At 53.1% G+C, this 27,837-nt stretch overlaps 11 protein-coding genes across 11 annotated transcripts; 6 read left to right on the plus strand and 5 right to left on the minus strand.

Moving 5' to 3' along the window:
* Nucleotides 1-2,563: 2,563 nt before the first annotated feature.
* On the plus strand, nt 2,564-7,195 carry MSB2 (multicopy suppressor of a budding defect; the record flags this gene model as incomplete). The annotated part of the gene is made up of 1 exon (XM_064842509.1): nt 2,564-7,195. The coding sequence occupies one exon, from the start codon at nt 2,564-2,566 to the stop codon at nt 7,193-7,195; it is 4,632 nt and encodes a 1,543-aa protein (XP_064689903.1).
* A 488-nt stretch (nt 7,196-7,683) lies between these two features.
* On the minus strand, nt 7,684-9,720 carry LTS14_009831 (uncharacterized protein; the record flags this gene model as incomplete). The annotated part of the gene is made up of 4 exons (XM_064842510.1): nt 7,684-8,200; nt 8,258-9,071; nt 9,130-9,254; nt 9,302-9,720. The coding sequence occupies 4 exons, from the start codon at nt 9,718-9,720 to the stop codon at nt 7,684-7,686; spliced, it is 1,875 nt and encodes a 624-aa protein (XP_064689904.1).
* A 1,860-nt stretch (nt 9,721-11,580) lies between these two features.
* Nucleotides 11,581-12,863, plus strand: LTS14_009832 (uncharacterized protein; the record flags this gene model as incomplete). The annotated part of the gene is made up of 3 exons (XM_064842511.1): nt 11,581-11,614; nt 11,671-11,833; nt 11,882-12,863. The coding sequence occupies 3 exons, from the start codon at nt 11,581-11,583 to the stop codon at nt 12,861-12,863; spliced, it is 1,179 nt and encodes a 392-aa protein (XP_064689905.1).
* A 1,048-nt stretch (nt 12,864-13,911) lies between these two features.
* Nucleotides 13,912-15,067, minus strand: LTS14_009833 (uncharacterized protein; the record flags this gene model as incomplete). Its single annotated transcript, XM_064842512.1, has 2 exons — nt 13,912-14,529; nt 14,582-15,067. 2 exons carry the CDS (start codon nt 15,065-15,067, stop codon nt 13,912-13,914), a joined length of 1,104 nt encoding a protein of 367 aa, XP_064689906.1.
* A 631-nt stretch (nt 15,068-15,698) lies between these two features.
* On the plus strand, nt 15,699-17,219 carry LTS14_009834 (uncharacterized protein; the record flags this gene model as incomplete). The annotated part of the gene is made up of 5 exons (XM_064842513.1): nt 15,699-16,074; nt 16,131-16,201; nt 16,258-16,436; nt 16,566-16,753; nt 16,807-17,219. The coding sequence occupies 5 exons, from the start codon at nt 15,699-15,701 to the stop codon at nt 17,217-17,219; spliced, it is 1,227 nt and encodes a 408-aa protein (XP_064689907.1).
* A 693-nt stretch (nt 17,220-17,912) lies between these two features.
* Nucleotides 17,913-18,767, minus strand: MRPL4 (54S ribosomal protein L4 mitochondrial; the record flags this gene model as incomplete). The annotated part of the gene is made up of 2 exons (XM_064842514.1): nt 17,913-18,011; nt 18,063-18,767. 2 exons carry the CDS (start codon nt 18,765-18,767, stop codon nt 17,913-17,915), a joined length of 804 nt encoding a protein of 267 aa, XP_064689908.1.
* Nucleotides 18,768-20,168: 1,401 nt separating this feature from the next.
* GDI1_1 (Rab GDP dissociation inhibitor alpha) lies at nt 20,169-20,822 on the plus strand (the record flags this gene model as incomplete). The annotated part of the gene is made up of 3 exons (XM_064842515.1): nt 20,169-20,188; nt 20,243-20,432; nt 20,484-20,822. 3 exons carry the CDS (start codon nt 20,169-20,171, stop codon nt 20,820-20,822), a joined length of 549 nt encoding a protein of 182 aa, XP_064689909.1.
* Nucleotides 20,823-20,860: 38 nt separating this feature from the next.
* On the plus strand, nt 20,861-21,799 carry GDI1_2 (Rab GDP dissociation inhibitor alpha; the record flags this gene model as incomplete). The annotated part of the gene is made up of 2 exons (XM_064842516.1): nt 20,861-21,704; nt 21,762-21,799. 2 exons carry the CDS (start codon nt 20,861-20,863, stop codon nt 21,797-21,799), a joined length of 882 nt encoding a protein of 293 aa, XP_064689910.1.
* A 926-nt stretch (nt 21,800-22,725) lies between these two features.
* Nucleotides 22,726-24,647, plus strand: LTS14_009838 (uncharacterized protein; the record flags this gene model as incomplete). The annotated part of the gene is made up of 5 exons (XM_064842517.1): nt 22,726-22,897; nt 22,951-23,699; nt 23,795-23,828; nt 23,912-24,213; nt 24,246-24,647. 5 exons carry the CDS (start codon nt 22,726-22,728, stop codon nt 24,645-24,647), a joined length of 1,659 nt encoding a protein of 552 aa, XP_064689911.1.
* A 48-nt stretch (nt 24,648-24,695) lies between these two features.
* On the minus strand, nt 24,696-25,581 carry LTS14_009839 (uncharacterized protein; the record flags this gene model as incomplete). The annotated part of the gene is made up of 2 exons (XM_064842518.1): nt 24,696-24,917; nt 24,955-25,581. 2 exons carry the CDS (start codon nt 25,579-25,581, stop codon nt 24,696-24,698), a joined length of 849 nt encoding a protein of 282 aa, XP_064689912.1.
* A 562-nt stretch (nt 25,582-26,143) lies between these two features.
* Nucleotides 26,144-27,792, minus strand: GLO3 (ADP-ribosylation factor GTPase activating protein, ER-Golgi transport; the record flags this gene model as incomplete). Its single annotated transcript, XM_064842519.1, has 4 exons — nt 26,144-26,487; nt 26,547-27,280; nt 27,334-27,517; nt 27,588-27,792. The coding sequence occupies 4 exons, from the start codon at nt 27,790-27,792 to the stop codon at nt 26,144-26,146; spliced, it is 1,467 nt and encodes a 488-aa protein (XP_064689913.1).
* Between the last annotated feature and the right edge of the window lie 45 nt (nt 27,793-27,837).

Raw genomic sequence — 27,837 nt, forward strand, 5'->3', positions numbered from 1 at the left:
TTCGTAATCGGGATGGATGGGGATGGTTCTACGGGGCGCGGCCTGTCTGATGTGGCCATGGTGTGTCGACGTCAGAGATATCCTTTTGCTTTCTCGCCGCACGGTATTGGGTACCCCTAGGTTGGCAGTGATATTTCCTCAGCAAGGGACGGGGAGAGATCCAGTCAAACTCGATACAGACGCAGCATGCTCCACGTCTTCCTATTGATGTGGTGGAACTGTGGCATCTCATGGGCGTGATAACTTGCTGCCGCGGAAAGTGATACGCACCTGGGTTTCTTGCAGGGTTTCACGTAACACTCTTCTTGAGCATATCAAGTCTTGTCTTAATTCCCAAAAGGCCGGCAAGGTCACAACGACATGTCGAAGTCCATAGGGATCATATGAGCGATGACTACCGACAGACAGATTGACAGCAGGACTGTTGTATGGTCGACTATTGTGATTTGACGTTTGGCATCCCAAGTGACGCTGTGCTTACCCAAACCCTAACCCTAAGCAGCTTGTATGTTCATGCGAAGTATCACTGTAGTCCCAGGCTACTTCCTCCACCGACACTCGCGACAAATTATTATTCGTGCATCTTTGATGTCCATGCGCATCACATGCTGTTCTCCCATGGCTCTCTAGACAGTTGAAAAGATTATATGATAGAACTACACCACGTCTGCTGACTTGGGTGGGCTACGAGGAATAGCCTGAACGGGACGGAGGTACATCCTGCATGTTCGCCTCAGCGTATGTAGACACCGTGTACTTCGCCATTCCGTGTGAATGAAAAGGTCGGCTGTGTATGTGGCACCTTCACGAATATCAAGTAGAATTTTCCACTATTCATGGCCGCTATCGACGTCGTGTTCGCCACCATGTGGTTGCTGAAACGGGCGAAAGGTGGGGAGAACAAGGCCACGGGTACGAAGGACAAAGGATTATGATTCACGTCCTTCCGCAGATTATTGAACCGAAATGGAAGCACGCGCAGCGGGACGAAGCTGACTGGTCGAACCTACATCTCAGGTACTGACGTGTCTTGTTGAGCCGCAGGGTGTGCCGAAGACGAGGTGAATGACGAAAGCAGCGTGGAAATCAGTCGTCTTGATTAATCAGGTGAATGGTAGTGATGAGAGGTTGATCGTCGACGACGACGAAAAGACTTCTTGAAGATTTCGCCTGGTCTGGTTCCCAATGAAACATACCCTTTCTTATATTGACAAGGCCTGGTGGTACAGGGTACTTTTCGCGGGCATCTCCACAGACCGTTATTGGCTGCTTCCGATATTGAATGGTCCGAGGGAGAAGATCAGCAGAAGCCGATCGGTTTTCAGTCTTCGTAACGGCGATGGTCATCGTCGCGGAACAATCAGCCACGAGGTGTCGTTCAAGAACACGCATGTGTCCACAAGGTTGACATAAAATGTTGTACACCAACGTGTTCCAGTGTCGTTGTAACGTGAAGACCCGTCTCATTCAAGATGACAGGGATGGCCACAAGGCCCCGACGGGAATCTTTATTAAAATTGCCCCTAAGCAGGATGCGTGCTAGTGCGTCGTTGTTGGCGCATTGGGCACTTGCGCTTCTGTCTCGTAGGCTTCTCGTAGTGGCAGCGCTCCGTGTCAAAGTCCCATCGTCCGTCCCACGGCTTCACCACCACCTCTAACCCGACCTACAGGCCCACCTCTCCACCTCGACGAGACGAAGTACTGCTGGTGAAATATACAGTACGTCTTGCCATCCCACGCCGTCGACGACACGCTCAGAGACCCTCCCATACCTTCGCCTGCCGATACCCCCTTTCGCGGTCGCACGGCCGGAATCACGCTCGCTCAACCATCACCACTTCGACTTATCACGAACGCTGTCTTAACGATTTGCGCATTGCCGGACAATTCGTTCAGTTGGACAAGGGAGAATAGATCTGGTCCTCACGCTCTTTTGGCTGGTACAAAACGCGCGGCCATTGTACTGGAATTCCGCCAAGTCAGATCTCAGCCGCAAAAGCTACAAACATCTGAAAGAAGGGCTCGGAACACATCTGCCATTGGCTCAGAGGAGTGTTCGTTCTGGTATTATTGAGAACAAAGATAAGCGTTCTTTGTCCTCGGGTATTGCATTACGGTTCACGCGCCAGCTTCTTTCACCTGCGCTTTGACGTTGCCAACAGTCGAGATTAAGCCTACTTACCGCCGCGTGTCTTACCAGACGGACGCTACCAACTGTCTTGGACCATCTCACTCAGGTATCATCAACGCCGTTTGCAAGACGACGGCACTCATATCAGCTACCGACACTCTTTTACAGCCAACTCACGAGCAGGCTAGAATGACTTAGGACTGCCTTGGACAGACCAACTTCTTGGACCACGATTTGCAAACCGTTCAGCGCTCTCTTGTGACATCTTGTCACCCACACTCGTTCATCCGTTACTTCTCGATTTACGGTACGTGCTGATATTTCATCTGATCCCGGTTGGGACTGCAGCTAACGTGGAACAGTCTTCACCGCGCCTTATTCGCTTACAATCATCCTTACGATACCCACTAATAGCATTAGCACCCCATCATCATGAGGACATCCACGGTGGCATGGACCGCCGCTGTGGCGGTCATGTCCATGGGTGGACAGTACACGAAAGCGGAGGCAGCGCCCGCTCAAAGGCAGGAACAGGGACAGGAACGGCCGAAATACTACTACCCGAAACATATCAAGCGAGAAGCACCTTTCACCAACACATCGACACCCGCAGATACCAGCTCGACGTCCTCGAGTGCGTTCCTGGTTGACTTGTCGACTTCATCATCACCTGCGCCTTCTTCACCGCCGGCAAATCCCACGAACGAGGAAGGCAATTTCTTCTTGAGTATATGGGAGAGCATGATGGGTGGCAGCCTACCGAGCTCAGCGAACACCGTCCTAACGACGACTTTTGGCGAGGGAGATCCAGTGACAAGGACGGACACGATAACATTTACCGAGACTTCCTCACCTGGGAGCCCAGCGTACTTGACGAGCTCAAGCAGTGTGTCGACTTCGTCTAGCCAGGTTGTTGTGGCGCCGATAGGATATTCCAACTCCTTCGGACCGACTGCGTACTCGACAAGTAGCAGTTCGAGCAGTACTTCTGCTGCGGCATCAAGCTCCTCGGGTTCGAGTACCGTGGCGGCTAGCAGCAGTAGCTCTTCGTCCTCTGTTGCCGAACCTACAACTTATCCTAGCACTGGCTCCTCTGCGTCAAGCACGAGCAGCATCTCTTCTGTGCCGCCGCCACCACCTTCCACGAGCAGCACCAGCAGTAGCTCATTTGTGCCGCCACCCCCTCCCTCAAGCACCACCAGCAGCTCGGTGGCGGACGCAGCCAGCTCTTCGGAAGCATTGACGACATCTAGCTCATCCTCTCGACCTGCTTTCTCCCTGCCGTTCAGTGTCACATTTCCCACCTTCAACATCAGCTCTGCTTTCCCGACAGCATACTCGACATCCTCCACTAGCACATCTGTGGCGACCACATCGAGTACGCAAAGTACATCTGTCGCGACTTCCACGACGACCTCGGTAGCAACTTTGTCCAGCACAAGCTCGTCTTCATCCGATGGTTTCTTCGGCCAGAGCAGTTTCCGGTCCGGATTCCGCCCGAGCGATACTTACTCTGCTCCCTCGGGTGGTGTGCTTCCCACATCCATCCTCCGACCAACTTACTCCGGAAGTGTCCCCGAATCCAGCTCCATTGCTGAGGCCGCAAGCGCATCATCCAGCAATGCTACCGAGACTACTACCGATCTTCCAAGCTCTGGAAATGCGGCTCCTACTGGATCGATACCTGCTTCGATCGTTCAGCCGATTGCTTACTCCACTCCCGCGCGTGCCGGAATATCTTCGAGGTCTGCTTCCAGTTCACCTCCTGCTTTGAGCAGTGGTACTGGAAGCAGTGTGGCGTCTACTGGTAGCATGCCGGCAAGTGAAGTCTCGCCTACGGCTTCTGCTAGCAGTGCTTCCTCCAGCAGCGTAGCAGCAAGCAGCGCCGCGTCTAGCGTGGAAGCATCGGGCACTGCACCGTCGCGTGGCATGCCTACCTCTGTTGTGCAACCCACAGCATCTGTCAGCAGTGCGTCGCCGAGCGGCACATCCTCGAGCGCCGCCTCATCAGGAAGTGTACCAGCAAGCAGTGCGCCATCGAGTGGCAGCCTTCCTGCGTCTGTCATCCAACCAACAGCAAGCAGCTCGTCCAGCGCCTCTTCCACTGGTTCAAACACATCCGAAGCTCCTACGCTTGTTGGCTTGACGACCATCATTGCGAGCACGCAGTTCGTCAGTCCCGTTCCGGTCAACCCGCCCACTTCATCAAAGACCTCTGGTACAGAGAGCATAAGCACGTCGACCTTGCAAGCTGCTAGTGGCGTTACAGGCCTCCTCGGCTCAGTGGCTTCAGCACTCACTGCCACGGGTGGAAGTGCTCAGTCCTCCTCTGTGGTTTCGACCTCAAGCAGTAATGTTACTGGAACTCAAGTGCCAGCTTCCGGCGCTCTACCGAGCGGATCTGCTTCTGAATTAAGTGCGAGCGTGTCCGCTGCCTCTTCGTTGTCAATTCCTGCTGGTATCTTCCCGACCGAGCAGGGTGCATCTGGTACGACGTCTGGAACTGGCGCGACCACAACCCCACCCAGCGCCGCAAGCACACAGGCGTCATCAGCTCAGAGCGAAGTCCAGAACGGCACGAGTCTATCAACAGTCACCAATGCCTCTGGTAGTACGCTTGTTGTTCCGATCCCGTTTTCACTACCGACTACACTCTCCTTGCCTGGTACAAGTGGTCAAGCGCCAGCCTCCACCACTGGAGCAAGCGTCTCCGTTTCTGGTACAGCTCCAGCAATCACGACTTCATCTACAGGACTACCAGTCGTTGCGCCTAGTGAGAAGTTGTCAAGCCTGATTACTTCTGTAGCCGGCGCTGCCACAAGCGGGGCCTCAGTCATCGAGTCTTCGGCTCAAGGCGTTGCTTCAAGCCTGGTCAGCGAGGGCTCTTCGGTCGGCGCAAGCGTTACCGCTGCTGCGTCTAGCGCTTTGTCAAGCCTGGCAGCGTCGATCAGCTCTGAGCTTACGGCTGTGGCTGCGACGGTCACAGATCCTGCGGTCTCGAGCTCCCTGGCCTCCGATCTCTCGATTTTGTTGTCCAGTGTTTCAGCCTCTTTGAATTCCGAGCTATCTACGCTTACTGCGCAATCTGTCAATGCCCCTTCGACCACAGTTTCTGGAGCTTCCTTGACGTCAACGACCATTACTGGCTCATCTGGACCAACTGTCGTTCCGATCCCAGTGTCTGCTGCGAGCACCTCGCCGTCCTTCACTTTGAGCACATCATCGGGCTCAGATGGCGTCACAGCTGTTCCAGTGCCCGTCACGACAGGAGCCAGCTCGCTGTCTCCAGCCGACTCGTTTGTGTCCTCGGCGCATTCGGCTTCGGCCTCCGCGTTGGCATCTTCGGCCTCTGCTTCTGAAGCATCTCAGTCTGCTGCTCAAGCATCGGCGTCTTCGGTCAGTGCTTCATCAGCCAGCTTGTCAGCATCTACTGCTTCTAGCAGTGGTGAGACCGGCGTTGCCGGATCTACCATCTCGACATCTATCCCGCTTTCGAGCGGAACTACCGTCGTGGTTAGTTCACAGTCAGCAGCTTCTGCTTCTTCTACAGGAGTTACGACGACAGGACCCACGACGGAGCCGACTTCAACAGCGCCATCAAGCTCTGCATCGGGGTCTAGCAGCGCAGCTTCGAGTTCGCCGGTGTCTTCTGGAACAGCCGTATCTGAGTCTGCCGCGCCCACCAGCGTAACAGCATCAGCAGCATCATCCAGTTCCGCAGCTTCTTCAGGTTCAGCTGCATCGCAATCCGGCTCAACAACTGTCGTCGCCTCCACTGGCGGCTCGATGAGCAGTCCACTCTCTACCAGCCCAACAGGATCGTCTGGAACACCTGCTTCCGAGTCCGTATCGTCGACAGTCTCATCTGCTGCATCTTCGGCAAGCCAATCAGAGACCACTACTGTTGTCGGCATTGGTTCCAGCTCCGCGACCATTACTTATGTGCCTACCAGTTCGCTATCGGGCTCCACGTCTCCATCAGCAGTGGAGAGCTCTCTCAGCTCCGGCTCGTCGGTTTCAGTAACTGCTGTGCAGTCTCCAAGCCCCTCGTCCTCGAGACCTGCACCTACATCGATTGTTGCAACTGGCACAGATAGTGCGACTGCCTTGGTTGTTCCAACGAGCTTGACTTACGAGCCCAGCTCCATGTTGCCAAGCACTGCCACATCCTCTGGTATTGTGACGCAGACCGGCACTAGCACTTCTGTCTCATCTGGTCTGCCCACGCAGATGCCTCGCTTGGTGCAGCCTCCGGGCGGTATTCCTCCACCGACACCTAACACCACGCTTGTGCAGCTGGGTTTCAACTACGAGCTCAACTATCCTTTCGTCGTGGGCTCGCGAAATGCCACTGCGCAGGTCTTCGCATACCTGCCGCAGGGTGTGGCGTATGGTCTTGGTATCTCTAAGGACGCTGTTAGCATGAACGCTCTGCTCCCATACGACACATCATCATCGCAGGGCTTCATCACCACGCTCGCCCAGGCATACATTCCAAGCAACATGGTCACCGCGCTGCAACAGAGTCTTCATGCACCGATGAGCAACGTCTACTCCAACCCTGACCCGACGGTGCACACGCTCATGAGCATGATCAATCCAACCATTCCCCTCATCCCGGGTGCAAACCTGGACAATGGTGTCGCGACCTCGAGCTACAATCCAGGCGCTACCACATCAGCTTCAGCAGGTGACGGTGCACCGATCGGTGGCGACTCAGGCAGCTCACAACCCGTGCAAGGCAAGTCCGTCGGCATCGGTGTCGGGGCTGTGGCTGGTGCCGCCGTGTATGCCGCAGCTATGGTCCTCATTGCGCGCAGATATCGCAAGAACCGCAAGAACCACAAGCGTGCTAGCTCCGTCCCCACCGTAGGTGAGATGAGCCAACGGTCTGGTGGTGGAATGGGAGGCTACTTCATGTCTGGTGCTACTGGACAAAGACGATCACCAGCAAGCGGTGGACGAGGAAGTCGGCAAAGTGCAGGCAGCAGTAATAATAGGAGTATAAGAGAGCAGGGTATATCCAACCCAATCATGGCTGAGAACAGCCTGGGTTGGAACTGAAAGGGAAAAGGCGACAGTTGACGAAAGAGAGCGTGAAAAATATATGGGCAATCTCAAGAATGGCGAAAGATATACATCGACATGAGACAGGCGCCTGATCTAAGACCTGAAAGGAGAAGGATACGTCCTCCCATTTTCGCTAACAGCATTTCCTAGCCAAGCGTTGGCTTTTTACGTTTGTTCTTTTCTTACTTTCGATTCGAAGATTAGATCATGATGGCCTGCCTTATTTGTGGCACGGCTCTTGTATATATCCCCGACTGAATGGCATGAGAAAATGTGCTTCACCTTGTTTGTACTTCATAGTGACACGTCCCAACTCCCTTGGCGAGATGTACTTACTCGAGGAGGATCAATGTGTCGGTTTGTGTGTCCATATGTACCACGCACTAATGTTACATTCCTTTCGTGCACTAAGGGGTATGCTACAGAGATGGCCGGAACCTATACTACTGATATCTTCGTTTGTGTTCGTTTTCTCATCGTTCTCATGCCCGCGTACGGCTTATAGCCGGTGGTGGTGAAGCAGCACCATCGTCGGATGGCGTGAGAGGCCCGGTGCGATTGACGCCGTATAGCCCTCTTCCAGCACTATCAATATTGGGCGGCGGTATAGCAGCACTGTCCTCGAAAGTCGTCGCTGCATCCTTAGTGCTCTCCGATCCAGGAGCTGTACCGCCAGAGCTACTGCGCTCTCTGGTATACTTTGCCCAACGATCAGAATCACTATGTCTCATCAGATCCGCCTTGGACTTCTCGCTCGAACTGTTCGTGCGGCCTTTCTCGGTGACGTCGTCGTAATTATTGGTGTATGTGTCTTCCGTTGAAGGGTCGCCGTTCTTGTCGTACCAAAGGGGTTCTTGTTGGGCGGTCTTGACCACGCCGAACCATGGATTACGTTTGCCACCTTGACTGGCGTGGGAGAAGAGGAGATCGACCTCTTCGAGGCTTCGCGATCCTGTCTCTGGATAGAAGAAGAAGACAATTGGGACTATACAGAAATTCCTGTTGATAGAGTCAGTTTCTGTGGCAGCGTGACGATGCGTGAGAAGTGGGGCTTACGTGACTGCGAAGACAATGTACGTCCTGTACATGGTTGTGGTGAACAGGATCGGGGTGACCAGTACGACGATGAAGTTTGACAGCCAGTTTGCTGCCGTTGACAATGCGTTCGATGGTCCGCGAATACTTAGCGGAATGAGCTCCACTGCCCAGAGCCAAGACATGCCTTGCCATCCGATGGAAAAGAAGGTGTTGTACATGAACAGGAATGCCGTCATGGCCAGGTGAGCCTTGTGGGTGTTGAGATATGCCATGCCAGCCAGTACAATCATGCACACACACATCCCAGAAGCACCGAATATTGTCAACGTCCTGCGGCCCCAGAAGCGATCAATGCCGACAACGGCCACCAGAGAGGCAAGGAAGAACTCGGTTGCACATGCAGCTGCCAGCAGTAGGGCGAGCTTGGGTGGGTAGTGTAGTTGGTTCATGAACATGCTTCCCAGGTATTGCATGAAGAGGTTTACCCCAGTGAACTGCGCCATAGTCTGGAGCACGACAGCAAGGATGATCCGATGAAGGTGGCGATTCTTGCCTTGCCTGAAAGCGTCCTTGATACTGGCGGACGTCATGAAGAGTATTGTGTTCTTGATCATGAGGAACTCGCGATGGATGTTCTCATCCTCTGGCGATACCTCGTTCAACGCAGAGAGTACGTTCTTGGCTTCTTGCTCGCGTCCAGTCAGGATCAAGTAGCGTGGAGACTCTGGCATCCATACGGCGAGCATAAGTGCGAGAACCATAGGGATAATACCAATTCCGATTGGGCCACGCCAGGATGCTGTGCCGGGTTCAGTCCACGAGAATGCGTAACCTAAATACGTATCAGTTCTGTTGTAAGTCATCGGTTGACATTGGGGAACGGCACTGACCAATCCAGTAGGCAAGGGCAAGTCCGGCAGTGATACACGACCCGAAGGAGACCATGAGTAGTGTGCCTCTTCGGTGTGTCTTGAGGCACTCTGCCTGCCATGCTGGGACTGTGGAAGCAATCCATCTGTCCGCCGTCAGAAAATGCGTGCGCAGGCGATGAAATGTGCTCACCCGTTTCCAAATCCAGCGATAAATCTACCGGCGAGAAGCTGACCAAAGCTGAACGTCGAGACCTGGATAATTTTGCCAACAATCATGATACATAGACCAGCGATGATAGCGCGTTTTCGACCAAGCCTGTCCCCAATCACTACCATTATCATGGCGCCAACGAAGCTGCCCAAGTTCCAGATACCAATGGTGATGCCGTCGATCCTGCATGTCTGAAGCGATAGACCAGCGATTTGTGGAAAGTATTTCTGAAAGGTTGGCATAACCATGAGTGAGCCGATATCTCCTTGGCCATAGCCAAAGCAGATGAAGCAGAGGCCTGCTGTCATACCAATGGCAATTCGCAAAGCAGTCCCGCTCAAACCCATGTAGTGGGCATGAGGAAGGGCGGCCCGGGGTGCACTCATTTCGTCGACCATGTTGCTGGGACCCACGAACAAGAGAGATTTATGGTCGCTTGTGTGAGATAGCGTAACAGCAGAGAAGCAGCGCATTCGCAAAGTGACAGGCGACAGCCATTACATGTCCTGTATCGAGTCCTTGGCCTCTCCACTCAGGAACAGAGCATGTTTCTCGCTTCGACACCGTTTGCATGGGTCGACAGCAGGAGACGTAATTCTGCAGACGGATCATGAACGACCACACAGTGGTGTACCGTCCTCTACAGGCAAAAGAACGACCATATGCGCAGCTCATTGCCGTTGGTAGGCATAGCGTGAGTTGAAGACCGTGCTGTAGAGTTCTAAGTTTCCGATTCCCAGGATAGCGATCCTGTCTCAGCTATGGTACGCTAGTTTTGTCCCCGGTTCCGGGTCCGCGATGCAGGAACAGCTGGGAATTCCTGGAACCTTTGCAATTTTTGTCGATCGACCAATCGAAAAGCAAAGTCGTGGTGGATACTCGATCCGTGATCGCACAAGATTCGAATTTGTTACCCGTTCGCAAGGTTTGACGCAGTTGATTGAGCGACAACGTCCTGCACCATCAAGACTCAAGAGCAGTCATGCATTTAGTACCCCGAATCAAGCCACAGACCCCAGTCGGCGCCTTCAAACAGAGAAGCTCAGCTGTCACCATGGTGTCAGTCAGCAATTGTAGTACGTCCTTGTGCGCGAGCTCGTATCGCTAGGACCGAGGTCATGATCGTGCTCTCGAAGTCTTGCAACTTCGTCATATCGCGGACCCCTGTCGTGATAAGCTTGCGGATGGCTGCGTGACCGACCTGACCTCTGGAACCTATCCAAGGACGAGGACTACGGAGCAAGCCTTGCGCTTCTTTCGGTCTGCATCGAGATTCAGGAATAACAGCCCTGAAATAATCTCACCATCAGACCGGCGACCGGCAACTTACAGATTGGGGCGAGAGGGACCATGCTAGTTTCTGCCTGCAGCAAGTCACACTCCAGTCGTACGCAATGTCGACGCTATACGTAGTTTGTCAATGTTGATACAGTAGAGACCTTTCGCAACTCTTGCTCCTATAACAACAACAACCTTAACAAGGCCATATCCGGTAATGTAGATATACTGTCTGTAGCTAATTTCCGTCCAGTCTATAAGCGCGTTGCTCGCCCGAAGTCTACTACGCCGCGCCGGCGTTCCTCATCCGGTTAGACTAGACTAGATATAATGTTAATGAGGGCCTGTTAACACTTACTAGCGCTAGATAAACCTATGCTAAGAGTCGTCTAAATGTAGACGAGACAGACCCTGTACTAGCTTAATTAAGCGGTTGTTGTTATAGGAGCAAGAGTTGCGAAAGGTCTCTAGTGGAGGTTGTTTTCGAGGCTTCCGAATGCATCAGAATTGGCGTAAGCATCAAGACGATCTAATGGAGCCAGATATGTTTTTTGTTTGGCATGCAGACCCACGCCGCATGTCTTGGCCGAGTGCACGGTGGTCAGATCGCGTCTCATCATTCATGAGCGCTATCGTCTGCGTTGCAATGTCACTCTACCTGTGCCCGAAGAGCGTCTCTCTCCACGTACACCATCAGCGCTGCCATTGACTTGGTGCTTGTAAGTGCTCGGTTCCATCAATGCCTGTGTCTAGCACCAGCATCCTGGCGATGTCGTCAGCGTAAGCTCCATCAGGCCTCGGTAAACTACGCAATTAGTGATGCAATTGTGGTGAAAGCTCAGTCGAGCTCCGGTCTTATTACAACGCGAGGATGGAGTCGACAAGACTGGTTCACCGATCTACTCGAAGTATCGTAAGTGCTGTACAAGCCAGATCCCTTTCACAGTACGCCCGAGCACCAGCTTTGCGAGCACTCCAGCATGGCCAAAATCTTCGACAATGTCGTCTCAGTAGGTTAGTAGCGGTTCCGTTCCAGCATCAGCAGAGACGGTACAAATCGAAGCCCACAGATTCATCGCAGCATCCGCTCAGTGGACTGTGGAAGCCTACGCACCTTCAGCGACTTCACTATGGGCCTGGTAGTGTAGATAGGCACTTGCTGGAATGCCTGCCGAACGAGAACAGCAAGGCTTTCATCATCACCGGCTCCTCGCTCGCAAACAAGACCGGACTGTAAGTGGACAGTGCCAGGACGTGCACCTGCCTCGCTGACTACTGCAGTATCAAGCAAGTCGAGAAGCTTCTTGGCAAGCACCATGCCGGCACCTTTGACAAGATAGGCCAACATGCACCCGTGAAGCAGCTCGACGAGGCTACAGAACTGGTCTTGAAGGACGAGAGCATCGACACCATCATCTCCGTCGGTGGTGGGAGCCCCATTGACTCCTCAAAGGCCATCTCGTATCGTCTGAACGAGCGAAAGAAGGAAGCAGGAGGAGGTCAATTCTTATACCATATCTCCATACCAACGACACTCAGTGCGGCGGAGTGCACACTCGGCGCAGGCTACACAAACGAGAATGGTATGAAAACAGGCGTCGCAGCTCCTCAGCTAGCACCGAGTGTGATACTGTACGACAGCACATTCGGCTTGGAAACACCTCCGTGGCTCTTCATGAGCACAGGCATGCGTGCCATGGACCATGCGATGGAGCTCATGTATCACCCGACGTCAACGGAGATGCCGTGTAGATGGATGGCGATGTTCGCGGCTGGCGAGCTGTTTAAGAATTTGCCAAAGTACAAGCAGAACCCCAAGGACGAGGAGGTGATCACGCGGCTGCAATTGGCTGCTTTTGCATCTCTCGGCTTCCTCGCACTGAACGTAAAAGGCGGGCTCGGGCTATCGCATACTCTTGGCTATGCTCTTGGATCGCCATATCAGATCCCGCATGGTATAACTTCATGTCTTACACTTGGTCACGTTGTGAAGCTGAAGGCGCAGAGCTCTGATGACGATGCGGCACAGCTCGCACGTATGGCACCGTTCATCGGTGTGAAGTCTTCTGGCGACAACCAAAAGGATGGTGTTGCCGTGGGTGATGCGATCCTGGATTTGGTGAAGAGCCTAGATCTGAAGACGACCTTGACGGAGAAGGGTGTTGGTAAGGACCAGATCCACACGATCGTGAACCTGGCTACACGGCAAGAGAGTGGACCTGTGTATGATAAGGTCAAGGAGCTTGTTGAAGGCCTGTATTAGGTATGTACTTGGAGGATAGCTCAAACATGGTTGATGCACGTGCAGGCCTAAGCTTCAAATCTCTCCTTGGTCGTGCTTTACTCATCTGCTGCTCAATTGAAAGTCACCTTAACATCGCAGGCACAAGTCAACGCCATGGAGAGCCGTCACTCCGGCATGGTTCCTCCCGCATTGGGTTACGCGAAAGCCTTCGTGCCATCTCATCGCCGCAATTTGACCGTGGGAAAAAGATCTGCGATGGTCACTTATCCTTCGTTCTGGCCAGAGGACATTGTACGTGGCAAATTTAGCCCCCAAAACATAGACTGACCTCTTTCACGACAAAGGCGGCGGGAGAGGCCGACTCATACCCTGCCTTCTAACCAATTCTCTTTTGGCAACTATGAACGCGCATCATCAGCGATTCGTCAGCGATTGAGTGACTTTGGCATCTGGGAGTTTGTCGAGCGTCCATATGCAGACTTTGTCATTCTCAACGAGCTTTCACGAGAGGAACGTGATCGGAACGACCACTGGGCGGTCGGACTTATACTGGACTCGATATGTCCCAAAGTCATGAGTATGTTAAAATACGACCCACCCTGCACTGCACCGGAGCTTCTTGCACAACTCAGTGTGGCATGCTAGCCATTCCGCTTCTCGGACTTGCCCTCGGATATGCGAGTGTGCGTCTACGATCTGCTCGTACCGGAGTACGTCGATCCTCTGCCCGAGTACGACTGCGGAGGCTTTTCGTCTCGACCCGAAGAGATTCGAAGACTATGCGCGGTGTCACAGGAATTTAGGGCAGAGATACTGCGACTTTACTTTGCCAGGAACAGATTCTATGTGACTTTCCTATCTGGGGTTGGGCCTCACCTGCTGCAGGCATGGGTTGATGTTGTAGGTATTACTCCCCTGCAGCATCTGACAGACCTTGAGGTGGAGATCGAGTACTACCAGAGTATCAAGACACGGTGCACATGAATGAAGGATAGAGACCCATTGTTCTAGAATGTATGTGCAAGTTACGTAGCATCTGCATTGTTCAACGATATCTCAACAAGAATCATGAGCAATTGCCCTTCGGCTTGTAACTATTCGTTGCGGCAATCGCTTCATCAGTCACCGTGTAATCAATCAACTTTCCAGCTCCCGGCACAATAGCTTGGGCGTAGTTGAAATGAGCGGGCACCGAGGCGAAACCACCAAACTGACTTCGCACATCGATGACATTCAGCAGCCCTTGGCGGTTGACGGTGAAGTTGCCACCTGGGTTTGATGTCTCACCAGTCAGCGGGTCGATGGCTGAGTTGTACGCCGATGTTGCGACAGCGGTGGAGACGTTCAGCTGGGCGGCGATGGCCCCGATGCTGCATTTTTGCGATTTCTGCGATTCGCTTGCAAGGTACTGGTTGGCAGCGTACATGGCTGCCATGAAACAGCGGATGATAGCGCGCTCGGTGCTGTTGCCCAGCGCCGCTTCACGTATGGTGAAGGCGGAGGACGAGAAGGGCTGGATGAAGTCTGTAACCCTGGCGATGATGTTTGGTCTTTGGGTGGTAGGCACGACTGCCATTGCTTCGCTGGTGAATGGGTAGGTCAAGATGGTGGCATAGACTGGAGTGCCATTTGGCAAGTGGCCAGCGACGAGGTCTGCATAGCGAATGTTGGTCGAGCCGACAGTCTGGAGGACTATGTCAACAGGTGACCTTTCAAGTCAACAGCATGCTTCTTACCTGGAAAGTGTAGTCGCCCTTCTCAAGGTACAAGCCATAGAGGGAGAGCACTTTTCTCAAGATGTATGCATAGCCGCTAACAGGTGAGTCGACCATCAAGGACAGGCCCTGTAGCTGCGTGGGATCCGTAATGTTAGGGATGGCAGCAATGCTCAATTCAGGACCCTGGTCGAGCTGACCGATCACGGTGAGGTTGTTCTTCGAATTGAATCGCAGGTTGACGGCATTGTCGATTGTGCCAGTGATGATGTCGTAGCCGCCATTGAGCAGTTGTGCGTAGCCGTAGGTGGAGTTGGGTACCTGGAGGTATGTAACATTGAGTCCATAGGCCGTGAAGAAGCCCAGCTGATTGGCTATGGAGTAGGTGGCTGTCTGCGTGAAGGCGCCATAGTTGACGTTCTGGAGAGTGGCCGGAGCAGCGTTCGACGAGTCTGCCAAAGTCAAAGAGGCCGCCGCCACAAGGCTGCAAAGGAGCTGTACCTGCATATTCGTAATGGTTAGAAAAGAGATAATCGAGAGTAGCTCAAGCGACGGGAGTGGTGAAACGGTGGGCTGATCCGAAATGGCAGCCACGGCGGGTTTTGAAGCTCTTTTTGACCTGACTCGATTTACTTGCTCCTTAGTGCATATATCTGCGACGGCTCGGCATCGCGGTACATGCACCATGCATGGAACGGAGGAGCACGATCCCTTGGAGTTAGCACACGGAGAAGCAAGCGTTTCTGCCGTTCTGGGACGATTTGAATTGGCATAGCTTGTAGATCGCCTTCGCCCAACGCAAACACGTGGGAAGCGAAGGACGCTTTGAATGCAATCGACGAGGCTAAACCTTACGCCAAGCTATTGATTGCCGTGCGGTCGGGCAAGCGGCAGCAGTGACGTCCAGGTTTTACCCTGGAACGCAATCTGCAAAGCGTGCTTTGGGAAGCCGAAGGACGATAGCGGCATGCAAGTAGGTGGGAGAAACCAACGGGTAATATAGATTACACTTCGCGGAAGACTTAACCGAGTGTCTCGAGTCAGACGTCACAAGAGCACACGAACTCGATCCTTCGAAAGGAAGGCAGGCTTAGTTAGGAGGAAACCATAGTTCCAACGATAACGCCATGGGGTTGTTATGTCGGTGCTCCGAAGCCTTCTTCGTCTTCGCACCGCCCTATACATCTGCGGCAGTCAGCCACCATTTCGTCTCCTCCGTCCCTGGGAGTTTGCCGATCTCTACGCCGACCTTGGAGCACACCCATTCATCACCACGGTACTGTCGAAGCATACGACCACGATGATTGACACCCGGGCGGCCGATGGGCTTCCACCGAACCCACATGGACAGAACCTGGCTACTGTCGGCATAATCATGTGCATCATCGCAGGCGTTCTGATGACATGCCGCTTGCTTACGCGCATCTTCATGGCCCACGCTGTAGGATGGGATGACTATACCCTGGCCCTCTCCATGTTGCTAGCGGTCGGCATGACCACCTGCTTTCAGATGGGTGCGTGCCGCTACGGACCCAGGCATGGAATTACAGTATGGACTGATTGTTCACAGAGGTCTTCTATGGCATGGGGCTTCACACTGCCGACGTCGAGAACGCAAATTATAAGCATACCTCACTACTTGTAAGGCGCGCTTGCAGGACTCGAGAGCTTGTACTGAGGCACTAACAGATATGCAGTGGCTATGGATCAATCAAATACTCTACAAGATCGCCAACGGCGCAATCAAGATCTCCATTGCACTCTTGTACCTGAGAATCTTTCCGAGCAAGAGATTTAAGTACACTGTTTGGGCCTTCATTGGTTTCGTGATCGCGTACTGCTTAGCAGCTCTTCTGCCAAGCATATTTCAATGCAGGTGCGTGCTTTGACCTTGTTCGAATGGTGTTGTTAGCCGCTAACGATCTCGAAGCCCGATAGCAAAAGCATGGAACAAGAGCTTAGATGGGCACTGCATCAACACAGTCCAGATTTGGTATGTGAACAGTACCATGACACTCATTGCAGACGCCATTCTGGTTGGCTTGCCTATCTCAAATCTGGTCAAACTGCAACTACCAAAAGCGCAAAGAATCGCTCTGGTATTCGTCTTCGGGCTCGGTATCTTCGTCATGGCAACCACGATTGTGCGCCTGGTGTCGTTGAGTCCGCTCGCCTCTCAAGGTGACCTCTTATGTAAGACAAATTGCTGTTCGATGCCACATTGTGCAAGTCTAATGAGCTCCCAGGGTATCAAGCAACATCTAACAGTTGGGCGTTCCTCGAGATCGACGTGTCCATCATCTGCGCCTCGATACCTGTCCTCCGCGCACCAATAGGCATGCTGTTTCCTCGTGTCCTTGGCCGATTGTCGACTCGCAATGGAGCAGAGAGTGGTGGCCAGTACCATGGCCAGTTCCGTTCAGGGACGGCTGCGCGTGTACCCGAAGGCAGTGCTATTAGTATGCAAGACCGCATACAATGGCAGAAGTCCACGGGCGGTAATGCGTACGTTCGTGGAGTACATGGTGGGATTGACGACGATGCTGCTAGCGATGAGGAGCGCATCTTGGGCGCCGAGGGCATCCGGAAAACGACGGAGGTGACTTTTGGTTACGATGAGTTGGAGCGGTCGAGATCGGGGACTTTTGGACGAAGATGAATTACAGTATAGCATCTGCCTATTTTACGAACAGCGCGGCGCCTCGTCCTTCCCTGTAGCTATACAAAGAATAGATAAAGACTCTGCATTAGCACTTATGTCCAAGCGTGCACAGCAAACATGTAGGCGGCGTGCTGCAGGTGCTGAGCGTCAAGTGCGGCAACCTGGATCTTGCGAAGAGCTTCGCTCAGCAGACGAAAGTTAGGGAATCCTGTCTTTCTGCAGCTGACATGGACACCACCGAGCGCTCGCGATAATACGTCACTTATCCATGTGGGCAACACCCATCGCCTCTGAGACTATGTGTCGGTTTTAAACATCAAACAGCGGTGGCGGAGATTGGTCGAGCAGTGCACACGTACGAACTTCGTGCACGCTGATGGTCTTCTACCTGCATTGTCCAGTTTTGGGTGCCTAGAGCTCGATGGATGCTAAGCTCGGGCAGTACCTTGCTGGTGTCTCGGAGAACGATATGCTTCGTGGTTTACCATGAACGTGCTCAAAGGGTGCCAAAGTTTATGCACCAGCGTCATTAATTGCGCCCTCCTGGGAATGGTCGTCTGCAAGACCACGGAGTGAGTTCGTTGGGTTGAGCGAGCGGGAAAGTACGGTACGGCAATGGTGGAAATCGTCTATGCTTCTTGTACGCTTACAAACATACGATCCATCGCATTTTGTGAATCGAGGCCATTATTACAAGCGCGCCTCGCGCGTCGTCCCGGCAGCGTCTGGTGGTGGTATCGCTTTACCCGAATCCGTTAACGCATCAGCCTTAGTTCCGAGCGCAAGCGGCTGTGGGCCATTAGCATCTGTCCTCCTTACAAACTCCTCCACAGGACTCACCTCATCTCCCGCCCTCCCAGGCAAATACGCCTCCTCGCCCTTCTCAACATCCGCATACAGGTCCACCTCCTCATCCTCCATCGCACTCATCCTCGCGTTCTCCCACGCATACCACCTCTCCGTAAGCACAAACTTAATCTTCTTCATCGTCTCCGCCACAACCTCATGCCGTGCATTCGCCTCGTAGTCTCCGTACATGCCGCTTCTCGCTGCCGCTTTCTGCCGCGCCAGCATGGCGGTTGCGCTGCGGTTATTTTCTTTCACGCAGGTCCACCATAGGCGGTGCAGATCGTCCCAGTCCTTGACGCGGAGCTCGGGGACGGTCCAGGCGCGGCCGTGAGCGTGTGACTCTTCGGGGGTGGGGAAGAGTTCGCGAGAAGGGTAGAAGAAGTCCCAGAGGCCGTGGTCTTCGTCTACATCGACTGTGCTTCGCTTTTGGGGGTCGAGGACTGGTTTTGGAAGGTTGGCTAGGGAGACGCCAAGCTTCTGTTTCCGACCAATGCCAGTGTGTCGTAGTGCAGAGACGCCACGATTGCGATTGCCATCTTTTCTTGCTTGTGCCGGTGTTGTGGAGGAGAAGGATGAGGTTTGGGTGATATTGAAAGCTGGCACCAGAAAGGCTGGTGGTAAGACACTGGCTCGTGTGGTCGTTGTTGTGAAGACGCTACGTAGGAGCGATGCACTTGAGCAATGTATTGAGGCCATGCTGGTGATGTGGTGATGCCAATGGCATGAAAGACGAGACAAAATGATAACTTGATTGCCTGACGAAACACGAGATTCAAGGCTCCTGGGCCGAGCTCATCCCCGAACGCTCCGCAACATCATCCTGCTTTACACTCCTATGCGCTGACTTGTATCAACGCATGGAACTCCATGAGCCCAACACCACGGTGCTGTAATTGCACGAGAAAAGCCTTTGTCGACACTGTTGTATTACAGGCACTTCTTCACCTGTCAGATAGACGTCCTACCATGACATTCATGGGCACAATCAGGCGCATGCCGAAACTTATCAGAAGAACGTGCTAACTCACATACGCTCTGTCTCGCACAAGATGCTGATGCAGCGATATGAGGTGCGGATGAGGTGAGGTAGCTTCAGACTCCGAGCTTGAAGCTCACATGGGTAATTAAATGTCGTCGCCTTTTCCTCTCTAGAGGACAACCCCTACCATTACTCTCTCTCACAGTACCTCGACAAGCAGGACGAGTGAAGATTATGAGTACCGTCGACCGTGCTTCTGTCGGCGCTTATAAGGAGGTTAAGCAGCATTGACCGGACGACCAGCAGGCTACCTGTGCCAAGAAGGCTGCTCTCAGAGTTGTGATTTGTCACGGTACAACAGCATCAGGACTCCCGTCCTACTCAACTCCGTCTTCCATATCTTGACGCCGAGCGGCGAACGGTTGTAAGTACTCCGACTCTGGTCGTCATTATTGTCGCTCGAAGCGATGGTCGACTGGACCGGAGTGTGTGCAGTACAATTTGGAGCCCGAAGCTCGAAGTCTCTGCTACCTCAGCAAGGTGATCACTTGTGGAAGCAGATAGACGACGGCTTGAGCGTGCCAACGAAGAGCAGTCTTGATTCGCCTGCGCCAGAGTTTCACACGATACTGGCTGGAAGTGCTGCTCAAGGAAATTGAGCAGGACATTTGCAGATCCATAAGGAAGATCCGGGGTATCATCGCCTGCATTGGACATGATCTTTTCCGAGCATTGTCCCCGTAAGACGAGTCGCGTGCGCACGTTTGAGTCTCTCTATCATGTCTGCACGTTCGCATTCTGCTTTCGTCCTGCTGCGCCTAGTAGCATGTTGATATTGGACCAGTCCGAGGTTCGGACCACTGCTATGTAACTTCTAATAATGCTTCAATCCGTTCTTCTGTCAGCCCATTCCAAGACCACTTTCTCGCGGTTGAATGTCGGCAAGCCGCGATATCTGCCCCACATGCCATCCACATGCCACTTCGCTAGTGACGTTGCGAGGCTCAAGCTCGCATTACAACAACCATCCAAACCCTACTGACCGCCTCGGACTGTGAATAAAAGAAGTTCTGGACACTCGTAACACCCTCGACTACATATACCCATCAGGAAGCACAATGGATGAGATAGCTCCGGAGTGAGTGATCAGAAAGCGTACGGAGCCCCGACTCTCCATGCTGACTTGCAACAGGTACGATGTTGTGGTCCTCGGCACCGGCTTGACAGAATGTATCTTGTCAGGAGTGCTGAGCGTGAAGGGGAAAAAGATATTGCACCTAGACAGAAATGACATCTATGGCGGCGAATCAGCTTCAGTCAACCTGGAAACGTTGTTCAAAAAGTACCAGCCGGGCAGTGCAGCATCCGAACCGTGGAAGAAAGTGAGTGTGGTGGGAAAGAGCAGGGCTCGGCGGATACTGACGTCCTAGTAGTATGGCAGAGCCAACGACTGGAACATCGACCTCGTCCCAAAGCTCCTCATGAGCAATGGCGAGTTGACCAACATCCTCGTCAGCACCGACGTCACACGATACATTGAATTCAAGCAGGTGGCAGGCAGCTATGTGCAGCAAGGGAATGGGGCAAGAGCTACTGTCGCGAAGGTGCCGAGTGACGCGGGCGAGGCACTGCGGAGTCCGTTGATGGGACTATTCGAGAAGAGACGAGCACGGAACTTCTTGAACTGGGTGGCTGCTTTCGATGAGGCAAACCCGAGTACACACAATGGTGAGGCGGCCTTGACATCGACATCGGTGAGCCAGGTCAGCTGATTGATGTGTCCGCAGGCATGAACCTCTCCCAAACCACCATGCGCCAGGTCTACGACAAATTCGGCCTCGAAGCCACCACTCGTGACTTCGTCGGCCACAGCATGGCCCTCTATACCACGGACGAGTACATCGAGCAACGGGGCGCTGCCAAAGAAGCTGTGGAGCGAATCAGACTCTACGTGAACAGCATGGCCCGCTACGGCAAATCACCCTACATCTACCCGCTCTATGGTCTAGGCGAGCTCCCACAAGGCTTCGCCCGCCTCTCAGCCATCTACGGCGGCACATACATGCTCAATACCAACGTTGACGAAGTCAAATATGACAGCAGTGGCAAAGTCGCTGGCATTCGAGCGACCATGAAAGAGCGAGGTGAAGAAGGTGAAGGCATGAAGTTCGAGACCAAGTGCAGCAAGATCCTTGCCGACCCATCATACTTCCCGGACAAAGCTCAAGTGGTGGGACATATCTTGAAAGCAATCTGTATTCTCAACCACCCCATCGCCAGCACAGACAACTCCGACTCTCTGCAACTCATCATCCCGCAATCACAAGTCGGGCGCAAGAATGACATCTACATCGCCTGCGTCAGCTCCGCGCATAACGTATGTCCGAAAGGCTACTACATCGCCATCGTCAGCACCATCGCAGAGACTTCTGCGAATCACCACTTGGAGCTCCAGCCTGGATTGGAGAGGCTCGGTAAGATCGAAGAGAAGTTCATGGGCGCCCCTATCCCAGTGTATGCACCGAAAGCCGACGGCAAGGCGGACAATGTGTTCATCAGCAAGAGTTACGATGCCAGCTCGCATTTTGAGACGATGACGGATGATGTACGGGATATTTATGCTCGAGCAGAGGGCCAAGAATTGAAGGTGGAAGGTTCGTGCTGCGATTAAGTGTGTTCAAGTGGTGAGCCCTCGCTAACATGGTTTCTAGGATTGAAAGAAGGGCAGAACCTTGTCGCGGAGGAGTAGAGGCAAAGGGTGATCATGCCTGAAGAATGCAGCACGGACGCCTGATGATATCACGTTATAGAAACGTACAATGAAGAGGTTGCATGCAGGCATTGTCGCATAAAGTCGCCAAATGATACGGCGACTATTCACGAGCCATTCGAGGTTTCCCCAATGCTTTCTCTAGTTATTGGAATGCTATGGCTAATCTGCTGACCTTGGTGATGCTGACTGGTGGGAGAACAAGAAGAGGTACATGTATGCTTGAGTGGTGAAGTATAACACATGCCGCGATCTGCTGGCTACCGCCCATTACATATGTGGGAATGTATGGTATGATCCACGAGTTATTTGTCTCTCTTGCGCAGCACGATCATTGCACTAGCGCCAGTGGCCATGGTCCGAAGCAGTGAGGTGCAGACTGTGCACCTCAAAACATCATCGCCATTCTCCGCCCATTTCGTCGTCAACGGAACGTAGCATTATGGAAACGCAGCAGCATGACCACGTACTGCTGCCCTCCGCCTACGAGTGCCTCAACATTGTTTGTGCCATTGCCCGTCCGCCTTTGAACACAGTACATCGGCACAGAGTCCGCTCTTTCTACTATGTTCACCACGGCCATGGCGACGGTTGCGAATCTATGCTCCACTTGTTACGCCATATTCTCAATACCGTGGGCACCGCGAGAACCTGATGAGTCGACTCGTGCCACGAAGGACGAAGAAAGCTTCTACTCGGCGTCAGAGGGTTCTGGCTCTTCTGGTAGACCCGCATGGGGCAGTATATCTCTCGTACCAGGAGCGGAAGACGCAGTATGGCAGCCTGTCGAGCATCATTGAGTTTCCGGTCTCAAAGCTAGCGCAGAAGCCGGTTGTGCCCTGTGCAGCCTTCTCTTCGACCAAATCAAGGACAGTCAGATAGGTCTGGAGTCCAGATTCTGTACTATGCTTGAGGAGGCTACAGGTTTTGCCGTGGTGAGCAGCGATCTCGGGAAAGGTGCAAGTTTGGAAGTACGGCCTCTCGGCCTTGAGATGTCATATTTCCAGCATGGTCAATGGACAAGTCGAGTAGCGTACATCCCTATCAATGTAGGCCTCGACATACTGCCTCTGACTGGTAAGGGCTGTGCGCATACAGCGGAACTAATGTCTCGAGTTGATCTTCTACAGATCCTTCAGATTTCTGCGGCACTACCGTCCAAGACCTGCTGCGCTCTTACAAAGAGACAGCTGAAGCTGTTGCGGAGTGGTCCCGTACCTGTATTCGAGACCACGAAGAGCGTGCTGCTATCAATCGTAGGGTCAGTGGCACTGGTCAAGGTAGGGACGCGCGGCCCACAAGGTTGCTTGATATCTGTTCGCTGGCTGCTGAGCAGAAGGTGCGACCCTGCGGCCACAACACATATCTCACCGACAACGAGAATGGATATGTTACGCTCAGCCACTGCCGGGGGCCGTTTTTACCCACAAGACTACTGACGACCAATTTTGCTGAATTCTGTGATGGCATCAAGATCGAGAGGCTTCCGCGAACTTTCCAAGATGCGATCGCTTTCACCAGGTCAATCGACGTTCGCTATTTGTGGATCGATGCTCTATGCATTGTAAAGGACTCACAGGAGGATTGGCTTCGAGAGTCTCTACGTATGGTAGATGCGTACTCGAACAGCATAGTCAATCTAGTGGCTACCGCTTCGACGGACGGCACAGGTGGGTCGTTCGTGGAGAAGTACGACCCATCGCTTTCTTTGCCGCTCGTTGTCAACGCTACCTGGACAGGCCACGCCGCAGGTCGATATGCTTGTCTCGATCAGTCAGCGTACGACTGGCGGATCGATGCTGGTACACTCAATAAACGAGCCTGGGTCTTCCAAGAGAGAGTCCTAGCTCCACGGACAGTCCACTTTGCGCAAGACCAGGTATGGTGGGAGTGCCAGCAAGTACGTGCGTCCTCGGCCTTTCCATCTGGTCTATGTGATGGAGTTAGACACACCTTTCGTCAGCCTCCTTACAGAGATCGGCATGCGATATCAGACGCAAGCTGGAAAGTAAGCGGCATGGCTGGCTCTTATTAGTGCTTATGCGAACACGGCGCTGACCAAGGAGACGGACCGCATAATCGCTATGTCAGGAATCGCGATGACTGCGCAAAGACTGGCGAAATGGAAGCCCAGTGATTACGCAGCCGGACTACGGCGGCAAGAAATCGAGGTTGCCATGCTATGGCACCTCACTGATGCAGAATCGAGGAGTGCAGATATGTTTGTTGCCCCGTCGTGGTCATGGCCATCAGTACGTGGGAGCATGGAGTTCACACCGCTCGAAGACTGGGAATCTGTCAAAACTGGGAATCTGTCAAGACAAATCTTGTTGCTCGTGTTATGCACATCGAGATGGCTACCATCGGAGGACCCTTTGGTGTCGTTACGAACGGTACGATGCAGCTGCACGCTCCTCTACATCAGATCGAACTATGGGAAGTCAGGTTCGATGGCTCAGCGTCGAAACTATACTGCATGAGCATCAACGAAAGGACTAAACTTAAACAAGGTGAGAATCCTTACAGCATAGACTTCTTCGAGGCCTTGGATCATGAGCCAATGTACCAGTCCGTGCCTCCCAATGGCCTAGATGCGGTGTTTTGTCGCTTTATGACAGCTGAGACGCCACATCTGCCGAAACGATGGGCTTCGGAAGGCTTGATACAGCAACCGACACCACATCAGCCCCCTGGTCACTATGTAAGGATCGGCAGGTTGAAATTGTTCCACGATGACAAAGAGCACATCTTTGACGCCGCAAGAAAGCAACATCTGAGCTGCCTAGCTGATCATCAGGATGGCACATTCACTATAGACATAGTCTAGACCAGGCGCGACTGGCCTGACGCAAGTTCTAACCAATTCAATAAATTCTTACCTCCAGAACTCAGCCTTCTCAACTTCCTTCACCCACAAAGGCCACACCTTACCAATACAATGCCGATCCATAGGCGCACAAGCCGCTATCTCAGCTTCGCTAAGCCCTTGCACCTTCCCACCACCATCGCCATGTAATTGATGTGCGGAGGACTGCACCAAAGCGTTCTCGATGGTCGAGAAAGCAGTCTCCGCGCCCAGCGACAGTGTTGAGCCAGACTACGTGAGTCATGTCTGTTTGCCGTCGGACGCGCACAATGCTCGAGGTTTCGGTGTAGATAGCATTATAAACTGCTTCCTCTATACTATCACCCACGCAAGTGAAGCCGTGACCGCGCTGGACGACTACTTTGTGAAAAGCCAACGGACCGGCCGTCTTGTTCGTCGCTTCGGCCAGCGATGCTCCGAGCGAGTAGTCGTTGACTAGTAGATGTCTCGCTTTGGTCTCCTGCGTCGTGTAGGCGTCGCTGATATCCCAGATCGGAACCTTGGGTCCCAGAAACGCAGCCGTGTGCAAACAGGCTTTGAGTGGCACCTCAGGACTGATAGCGAAAGGTAACACGGCTGGAGCATGACTGTGTACGACGGAATTCACCTCTGGATACTTGGCCAGCATGGCAGCATGAATATAGTGCTCCGAGTACGTAGATGGTATGGATCCGCCATCTGTTCGTTGACCGTCCAAGATATTGATCTCGTAGTATGGTGTCGAAGAGTCGATTAGAGCGGCTGGGACACCAGTGGTGAAGAAAGTGGTTTTCTTGGTCGGGTGGCGGAGGGAGATGTGGCCGAAGCCGTCGAGGACTTTGTGATGGTGGAGGATGTGGTTTGCTGTTACTAGGAGCGCCATCTGGTCTTCGAGGCTGGAAGGGGTGGAGGACATCTTTCTTGGATCCTGAGATGAGAGGGAGGTTGTTTTGATGGGTAAATTTATTAGGAATTCGACTGGGAGAGGAAAGAGGATGAGTGGTGGTTGGTATGAGGGTTGAGGAAGTGGATGGAGTTGTGCTTGCCTTGCTCTACGTGAAGGGGAAAAGCTCCTTATATGCTTTACTGGATACTGAGATCCTCAGACATGAAGCCCGGAAGCCTCTAGTGGTAAAGCCGTAGCCATGGTCATAGGATCTTTGATATCCGGAGAATCCGCTCGGATGACGTTGATTGGCCGGCTGAAATTCATGGGATCAGGCAATTGATATGGAGCTCGAACGTGCCGGTACCCATTCTCACATGGTGAAGTATGGTGGGAGCGGATACAGCTAAGCCGAAATACTGGTCACCGAGCGTGGAAGGGTTTCGGAATTGTCTACACTTCTCATCAATACCGCATCTCATCTCATCTCTATCTCCGCCCTTCGTAGCTCTCAAGTCTCTCACCTCATCTCTACCTCCGCCTTTCGTGTCCTTCATAACTCTCACTCATCCACACCACCAGGACCAATGCCTCAACTCCTCATATAATCCCTAATAGCCCCCTGTAACTTCACCGCCCCCTCTCCCAATAACCCAGTCAAATTCTCAATATCATCCCCCGCCGTAATCCCAAACTTGCGCACGAAGTCCTTCGCCGCCGTCTCCAAATCCCCATACTCGCCATCCACCCCTCCTTCATCCTCGGGACGACCAAAGTAAGCATTCGAAGAGATGGACTGCGCGCCTTCGAAGCCTTGGAGACGGCTTTTGGCTTCGGCTTGGGCGTTGTTGTCGAAGGTGCCGCGGCCGAAGAATTCGTCCGAGGAAATGCCTTTTTGCGTGCCGAATTTTTGACGGGCGAATTTTTCGGAGTCGTCTGTAGATGTTATGTCAATAATCGGCAAGATTTGGATTGAATTGGATTTCTGGACTTACCAACTACAGGTGCTTTGCCAGTAGAACCAAAGCCCATTGCTTTGGGTGCTGCTGCTTTACCGGGCGCACCACCACCGACTTGTCCAAAGCCAAGTCTTCGTACACCCATGCCTAGCCGCTCGACCTCACTATCTGTTTTCTGAGCGGCAGTGTTGCCAAAATTGCCTGCTCGACCAGGACTGACGGGTGTTGGTTGGTGTATTGTGGTGGCTGTAGTATCTGGTTGTGCTGCGGCGATCTGAGCTTCTGAAGGCGTGCTGCCCTCGTCCGGATCATAGCCTAGTCTCTCTTTCCTCTCAGCCTCTTCCCGCGCTTTCTTCTCTGCCTCGTCGAAATCTAGTGCACTAGCATCCACTTTCTTTGCTCCCAGACCCTTCTTCTTGGCACCTAGGATATTGGCTTTCGGCTTGTTCGCAATACCTTGTTTTCGGATGGCGGAGGAGGAGATTGTGCGGTTTGCAGCAGGAGCGGGTGCGGCTGTACTGTCGTCGGTGGAGATCAAGGGGGACTTTGGTCGACCTGCCGCGCCGTTGCCGTTGGCGGTGAGAAATGGTGAAGCAGTTCGGGTAGCGTTGGCGGGTGTACCGGTTCGTGAGGGTGGATTGCTAGGTCGTTTGATGGATGGCTTGTCCCATGACGAGAAGAAGTCGTCGGCTGGCTCACCAGCTGGTGTGTTTGTGCCCGTGCCTTCTCCTGAATCTGCGAAGTCGTCCACGTTGATTTCTTCTGGGTATCTGGTATGTGTTAGTTCACTTGCTCTCGCACGCCTGTGTTAAATGGTACCCACTTCTTGCTGTCCGCCTCTACCCTCTTCGCCAGCTCATCCTTGTACTTGTTGGCGGCATTACTTGTATACTTCTGCTTTGGGTCCTTGCTGGCGAGTGCAGCAGATCCACCATGTGACTGGAAGTACTTCGTTGCGCTCTCATTGCCTCCCACCTTCATCCGTCGGAGCTGGTCCCATTGCCATTCTATACAGATCACGTGTCAGACCATATCACCCCTCCACATACGTACATGTTGACATGTGACATTGCTTACGATCGAGGTTGGTGGAGCGAACAAAGGAGATATGGACACCCAGATTACGGTGGTTCGCCGAGCAATCCAGACACAGATATATGCCAAAGGGGACAGACGACCATGTCGGGTTCTTGGCGCCGCAGTCGAAGCAGATCTTGTTGGCCTCTTTCCGCTTCAGCTTCTCGAAGATGCGCTGCGATTCGGCCTTGGGCGCGAGCGCCATTTTGTCTGCAATCAGGATGACTATACGCGGTAATATGCTCGTTTA

Source organism: Recurvomyces mirabilis (genome assembly GCF_035927965.1).
Source record: "Recurvomyces mirabilis strain CCFEE 5264 chromosome Unknown scaffold_34, whole genome shotgun sequence".
Classification (NCBI taxonomy): Eukaryota; Fungi; Ascomycota; class Dothideomycetes; order Mycosphaerellales; family Teratosphaeriaceae; genus Recurvomyces; species Recurvomyces mirabilis.